Source organism: Seriola dumerili, unplaced genomic scaffold (assembly GCF_002260705.1).
Source record: "Seriola dumerili isolate Sdu_G_001 unplaced genomic scaffold, Sdu_1.0 BDQW01001504.1, whole genome shotgun sequence".
In the NCBI taxonomy this organism is placed as follows: Eukaryota; Metazoa; Chordata; class Actinopteri; order Carangiformes; family Carangidae; genus Seriola; species Seriola dumerili.
Genome location: NW_019175759.1, coordinates 44,657 through 52,605, shown reverse-complemented (window position 1 = coordinate 52,605; position 7,949 = coordinate 44,657). Strand labels below are relative to the sequence as shown.

At 39.8% G+C, this 7,949-nt stretch overlaps 1 protein-coding gene across 2 annotated transcripts; it reads right to left on the bottom strand.

Annotated features, from left to right (window-relative positions):
* Positions 1-323: 323 nt before the first annotated feature.
* LOC111238706 lies at positions 324-4,103 on the bottom strand. Of its 2 annotated transcripts, none has more exons than XM_022768343.1 (3): positions 3,988-4,103; positions 2,593-2,669; positions 324-2,164 (listed from the first exon to the last, which is right to left on the bottom strand). In XM_022768343.1, the coding sequence occupies exons 2-3, from the start codon at positions 2,598-2,600 to the stop codon at positions 547-549; spliced, it is 1,626 nt and encodes a 541-aa protein (XP_022624064.1). In that variant the 5' UTR covers positions 2,601-2,669; positions 3,988-4,103; the 3' UTR covers positions 324-546. The 2 variants fall into 2 exon arrangements, with proteins under 2 accessions (XP_022624064.1, XP_022624065.1); XM_022768344.1 differs by lacking the exon at positions 3,988-4,103 and adding an exon at positions 3,809-3,979.
* Between the last annotated feature and the right edge of the window lie 3,846 nt (positions 4,104-7,949).

Here is a 7,949-nt window from a genome sequence, read left to right as displayed (position 1 = left end):
ACTGTGTCGGTCTGAAACTAGCAAAGATACTTGCGTTGTGCTCGGCACCTCTTTGCACCTGGTGTTAGATAGGACCCATCGTCTGTTAAACTAAATACTACCACAAAGTCAAATTATCTCTAACCTTTACTGTACAGTAAATAAGAAAAGCTTCAGTTATTTCCGATTCCATGCTCTTAAAAATAATAAATGATCATGAGCACAGCAGGTGTGTAATAGTGTCAGTGTGATATTACAGGAGATTTGTCTGTTTGTCCAGAGGCTCACTAGGTAACAGGGTGATACGTCAGCTGTCTCAGTGGAGAAATGAGTCACCAGTGATGTTAATCTTTCAAGATTTTACTGTAGAGTTACAAGATCATTGATGATTGAACAAAAAAATCACAACCACATACAGAAACATTCAGAATCCTTTCAATCACATATTATACATTTGGAAGCTGATCACATTTATACACCTACTGTAGTTATTACACTGACATCACAGCTGACAGAATTATCATCTAATGACCTTGTTGTCCGTCTGACTGGTCACAGTGAAGTCCTTCACTTACTTATCATTTCTTTGACTGCTTTCCCAGCTGCTGTTATTTTACCAAACATATACTGCAGTCCCGCTCTGGTTGCTTCATCCACTCGATTTCTCATCTCCTCCAGCTTCTGGACCTTCTCTGTGTCTCCTCTCTCCTTCGTCTTCTCAGTCAGGAAGTCCAAGTGGACATGGGTGGACAGTGAATCCACATTCAGGGCGATCTGCTCCAGCCTGACGACATGTTGGTAGGACTCTTCAAGGAACTGATCTTTGTTGTCTGTCAGCTCTTTCATTTCCTTTTCTAGATTTTCCAGGAGGCTCGACTTCTTCTCACTTTCTGCTTTATTCTCTTCGTACTTGTCTTTCATGTCTTGCAGGGTCCTCTGAACTTTTCTTGTCTTGTTGTCATAGATCCAATTTTCTTTCACATGATCTGATGCAGGACACTTCTTAGTACAAACAGTGCAGCGGCCTCCTTTCATCACCTCACAGAGTCCAGGACTCCAGGCCATTCTGCATCCTGGATAGTGACAGTTCTCTTCACAGACTTTACAGGTCACAGCTCCTTCATAAAAAAACAACCACCACATCCCACCACTGATAGTTTCTTTACCTTTGTAGACCTCATCCACTTCTACAGTGAAGTCTTTATTCTTCTTCATCTTATGTTCATGTTTCTCCAGAGCTTCTTTTGTCTGTTTGATCTCAGTCTGTTTCAGTTCAATCAAACCAATTCTCTCCTGCAGGTTCTGGATGCAGGCCGTCAGTCTGATGCGTTCATGCAACACTTCAACTGTTGTAACCAACTTTTGAGGTCTGGATGTCTTCAGGAAGTCTGTGAATTGACCCAGTCCTCCCATGGTTACTTTCCAACCATTCTCTAAACCAAGCTGTGTTTCCTCTGTTCTCTGTGTGCTCTGTTGGTTATCAAACAGGAAGTGAACCGGCTCATTGTCCTCATTTTTGGAACATTTAATTTTTACAGCCCCAACAGCTTGTAGAACGTTTTCGGGTTTTATTCCATCTGAGTGAGTGATGAGAGCGACGATGTTGTTCTCCATGTCTTTTCCAAACAGAGAAACGACGGAATCAAAGACGTACCTCAGTCGATCACTCAGTCGGTTCTCTGTCGCCTTCAGCACCAGACCCACTACATTCATTTCATGAACTCCTTCTTCCGAGCTGAACAGGTCCAATAATCTTTGACTAAGAAAAAGATCATGTTCGATCCCTCTGGTGTCTCCATATCCAGGAGTATCAATGATGGTCAGAGAGTAGGGCAGAGTGTTTTCTTTAAAGTCAAAGATCTCGTACACGATCACATCAGATGTCTGACTTTCTGTCTGACTTCTCTTCTCCTCTACGATCTCAAACCAGATGTCGTCATCAAACTCTACTCCCATGGCGTAGTTGACCAGAGTGTTGATCAGAGTAGATTTCCCTGTTCCTCTTTCACCAACAAGTAAGATGGTTTTATTTATCTTGTTAGGATTTTTCTCACCAACAGTCTTTCTGGTCAGAGTACCGATCCTCTCTGTCTTTGGTCTCAGCTGGTATCGAGCAGGAGATCCTGAACTGATCTGAGAACTTTTGGAGATGATGTCCTTGTATTTTGTTGAGATGTTACTGATCCTGTGGAGGAAGTAGAATAAAATTCAATCCACATTTTAACTTTACATATTGACTTGGTGCCTGAGAAAGATTAACACACAAAACAAATAGACACAACACAAGCAAGTACATACTTGCTGCACGTAGCACGGACAACATATTATATCCAAGGTGTATTTGCAACGCATGTGTTGTCAAATTGATGAAGACATTTTCTTAAATTATTTGTGTTTTGTCAACTTGAATGTGTTTGTGAGGTTGTGGTGTCGTGAGTTCTCAGGACCACTGTACTTTGCCATTTTTAATTGAACCATAGCTTTAAATAATGAAATATGACAAATTCTGAAATTGTTAATTTGGACTAAAGGGCTATTTATTCTATCTGAGGAGCTTGTAGCGTCACTGTCTCTTTCAGTCACAGTGTATTGTTGCTGCCTGTTGTTACTCACGTTGCCATGGTGATTCCTGGTGCAGAGCTCCACACAGTGAAGGTGAATCAGGTGTGATGGTGTCTGAGGTTTGGTCTCTGCATCAGATTAAAAACAACCAATAAAACATTAACAACAGATTCATTCATCAGCAATGAAAGAATATTACACAATAAATGGACTCTACCAACTCACAGTTAAACCTGAAGCTGTTTTCAAACCTATGTCAGGTAAGTATGATTCATTTATGTTTGTTGCTGAGCATATTTTCTTCCCCCCCCCCCCCAGGATTGGAAATATTACTTCCAAGACATTAGGTATAAACACTGCCATCCCTGAAGGTTGTATACTCAGTCCCATGCTGTAAACGCTGTTCACCCATGACTGTCTGGCCTCACAGGAAAATATCACCATTCTCAAATTTGATGATAACACCACAGACAAGTTCTTCATCACTAACAACGAGGCGTCAGCCATTGGTGGGAAAGGGAAAACCTGGTTCTATGGTGTCAAAACAACACCTTGACACTAAATGTCACAAAGACCTAATAGATGGTGCCGTGTTAGTGGCAGCCTCTTGTAGCAACGACATGTGTCTGTCATTTTTATGGTTCTATCTGGAACTTTTTCGTGTACAAATACAATGTTTTAAGATACTGAAGATCACCCAACATCAAGATGCTTTTTCAATGCCATGGATTTATTGCTCTCCTTTGCCCTCACTCACTTCTAATGGCTGGAAACTACGCCTGCAACTCCACCAGCATTGCCTACACACATGATCAGCTGATTGCAGCGATCTACTACTGCATCCAGAAGAATGCCCTGATCGAGACCCGACTATTCATTCTTAACATTTCATTAAGAGTTGTGATGTTAACTGTTTTTTCCAAACACCAGAAGCAGAAACCAAGAACTCAAGCAGAGACTTAAGTGTCTCCTGAAGGTGGAAAAGCCTAAAAGCCCCATTAACTGATTGATCTGTGTTGACTTTCTATTCCAACATTTACTATTAATAATATTATCAGAACAATATGAGACATTGATGTGAAAACAACAGTAAACACACAGTGTGACAGCTGGGATTCAAACTGTCACTACACTCTACATGCAGTTATACAGTCATAACCTTTAACAGTGCATTATCTCTGGCTTTGGGACTCAGTTTCATGTCATCATCACTGCCACTCAATCAATGGTATTCAACAGTAAAATGAACATATGATCCTTCACTCACAGCAGTGCATTCAAACAAGCCTTGTGTGTTGCAGTGCACGTCCACATAAAACAGCGTTCTAACTTCAGAGGCAGAAACCCTGGTGGACGGTCAAATGTCTGAGTAATCCCACAAATGACTTATTCCACGTTGACAAGAAAACACTCGCAGACGTGCCGTCTTCGGTTTCCTGTACTAACCTGTGAGGCTGGATTGTGTTTGCAGGTCAAAGTGAATCTGAGCAGTCGCTGTTTGAATCCAGATCAACGAACTGTAACTGAGCAGCCTCCATAGGTTTTATAGAGCTATTAGCAAAGAGCTGACGTCTGAACTCTCTGATAAGGAAGTTCATGGCCTCATTGCTTTTCTCTGCTGCTGGAGAAATTATAGCACACCACTTCTTGGAAATCACATGACCAAACCCAAAACCCCACACACAGACACACTTACATTACAGAGTAGCTACAGCAGAACAACTTTTACAGAAATGCTGTTGGAAGTTTTCACCTCAGAACGGGGTTAGCTCTGCATGTAAATATTTGGTCAGATCCCCACCCCCCCCGCCTGGGTAAAACACACCTTGAACACACGTAAAACAGGATCCTGCTCAAATCAGCTGAATATTGTCGTTGATTAGTTTTTCCTAAGCAGCAAGAGAGTGAGAATATACAAGCTGCAGTGTGATAACAAATCCTCATTCACAGAGAAGCATCAGCTCATGTTACTGAAACTTTAACAAACTCTAACCCAGGGTTAAATCCTTCCACTGTTTTACAACTCAGCACTTTTGTTGCTCTGATGGTCAATAAAATCAAATGAGCTGCTGAACTCTTGAACTGGGACGTGTTTTTGCATTTAAACAGTTTTAATGATGACGTCTCTGTCAGGATTTTTCATTCTCTCACAAAGATAGAACATGTATTGGTCCAGTGATGAGTTCAATGTTCAATATCTGACAGATGGACGGTAAACACTTATGACATTTGATTTGTTTAGACTCCTGGTTCAATATTTGATCTCAGGCACTGTTAAACTATTTTTAATGATTATGTTTATTCAGTCTAGAAGATCTATTTATCAGAAGTGAACTGAGTCAGAAGATTTATAGAGAGGGAAAAGAAGGACGAAGAACAAAGGCAATAGACTAAAGGAGGAAACTGCCGTCAGTTTTATGGGCTGAGGTTTAGTTTCTCCTCTGAGGCAGGAGCGACTGAAACAAGAATTCAGGCCGGGAATGTGACTCCGTCCCAGGACACCCTGTTCATGCAAACCAGCAGACGCTCATGTTGTTAGTTGGTGTAACAGGCGCCAGACTAGTTATAAATTTGGCCTCTATGTTCATCTGGGAGGAAAGTTATACACACTGTAAAAAAAAATCCTAATTTTACATTAAATAACTGAGTTTTTTTAACAGTAATTTCCTGTTTATTTAAATTGTGAACAAAAGTCTGTAAAATGACAGAAATGATGTGAATTAACAGCCAAACTTCTCTTTTAAGCATCATGCCAATAATAATGAATTACATTTATTTCCCATTTCTGTAAAGACAAATTAATGTATTATTTATACAGTATTTTTTCTGCTTTCTTAAATTACACACAAATTTATGTAAAATGACAGAAATTATCTGTAATTAAAAATGTAGCTTGTTATTATAAAGGTTAATGTCCATATGAACAATTTAAAGATTCTCTGTAACTTTGTGATTCTGGATGAAATGTAACAAACTTTTTTTCATCACATCAAACATTCAAACTTCAAACAAAAAAGTTTGAAGTACTGGAATGTATCCCAGCATGCACTGGGAGGAAAGCAGGACAATACATACATAGCCGCCATTAGCAGTGTAATCACTGTCATTAATATAGACAAGATGCTAATCCTGATGATCAGTGCTAATGCTAGCCCCGCCCCTCAGTTGTTTGTCCCTGTTTTTTTCACCAATAAAAGGAGAAAAAAAGAAATGCTAATGCTAGCTGCTAATGCTATTAAGCCCCCCCCCTCTCTATTCTATTTGTCCCTGTTTTTCACCAATAAAGATTTAAAAAAATAAATAAATTTTAAAAAATGCTAATGCATGCCCCCGACTTAACCCCTGGTTCAAATTAGGCTCAAAATGATTTTGAGCTTATAAAGTATTTGTAGTTGTAAATCAAACTTTGTAAACCTGGAAAATAAATCTGCAGGAGAAATTCAAGTTTGTGCATGTGAAAACAAATTGTGCTTGTGGCAAAGAGATTTGTATTTGTTCAGACAGTGTGAATCAAAACTGAACAAATGATCAGTGGTGAGGTTCAACACAGACACAGGTGTCATGAACTGAGCAGACAGGCTGTGGACCCACAAAGCAGAGCTGAGGCAGACGGTTAGCAACAGACAGTTTATTCCAGAAAAAAGGGTCGGTACACAGGCAGTCAGTCAAACCAGGCAGAAGTACAAAATCTTAAGGCAAAAAACAAGAACCAGGAATCAGAATCTTGGGGAATGCACGAGGGGTCAAAACACAAGGAAAATGAGCCGGAACGCTGCGACAAGAAACGCAGACGATCTGACAAAGACACACTGGGAGAGGAGGGGTATAAATACACACAGGGAGAGGGGATAATGAGACACAGGGGAAGACAATGAGCAATCACACACACAGGGAGTCAAGACACTGAGAAGAAACACAAACAGGAAGTGAGGGTATCCAAATAAAATAAAACAGGAAGTGGAAAAACTAAACAACTTAACGGGACCTGACAACAAGGAAAGAAGAAATGCTTTTGTGGACGTCTGTGTTCAGAGATAAAGAGCAGAAAACTGTAAAACTCAGTGAGCAACATTCCCAGTGTGAGACACTGACAAGTACAAAGTTTGATCCTCGTCACTTCAGTGTCACTGTGGGAACTTTTGACCAGAGTTTTACAGTTTTCTTCTCTGTATCACGACACAGATGTTGACAAATCCATTTCTTATTTTACAGTGTCTTTGTTCAACCTCAACACTGATCATTTGTTGAGGTTTGATTCAGACTTTCAACAAATACAAATCTCTTTGACACAAGTGCAATTGTTTCACATACGCAAACTTGAATTTCTCAAGCAGATTTATTTTCAAAAACAAAGACAGGGAAAGAAGAAATGCTTTGGTGGATGTCTGTGCAGACACAGCAGAAAACTGTAAAACTCAGCACGCAACACTCCCAGTGTGCGACACTGACAACTGCAAGTTTTGACCCTTGTAACGTCAGTGTGTGGGAACAGCGTTTTACAGTTTTCTTCTCTGTATCAGGACACAGATGTTGACAAAACCATTTCTTCTTTTCACATGTTTTGTTTAATTTCACCACTGATCATTTGTTCATAATTTACATTCAGACTGATACAAATACAAATACAAACCTCTTCTACACATGCAGAAACTTGAATTTGTCATGCAGATTTATTTTACAGGTTAACAAATGTTGATTTACAACTACAAACATGGGAATTATTTATTAAGGTCACTTTACAAGCTCAGTCATTTTGAGTCTAATTTGAGCCTATATGTATGGGGTGGAGTAATGTGCAGGACTTACCGTTTCTTGCTGGGCGAGGTGTGGTTCTGGCCCGAGGTGGATTCTGCCGTCCCTATGAAAACAAAAGGAAAAATAAGGACATGTAATTTAAGAACATAAAAGATGAATCAATTATCCATTTAAACCTCATTTAGCATCTACTGTAATAAAAACAAGACTTTATGAATAAATGATACATGTACAGAATTTGTAGAAGAGATTAATATACACACACACACACACACACACACACACACACACACACACACACACACACAGATGTGGTGAGGCAGCAACAAAAGTGTTTTAGAATGACAAAACTCCTGCTGGGCAAGATGTGCAAAAGGTATTGATTAGAGGATGTGCAAGAGATCACAGTATAGACAATATCTGTCATGTGCAGGGATCATACCTCAAGGTGTTGATGTAATGTGGTTGATGATTGATGAGGCCAGATGAAGAAAAGGCAGGTGCTGGTCCATCATTGGTGAAGATTAGACTGGACTTCTGGTCCTGATACAGACAAACATGTGATAGGACAATTCCTTTAGATCATACCAGTTCTTTATATTCAAACATGTTAGGTCTGTTGTGTGAGTATAATAAATCGTGAGGATAAATAT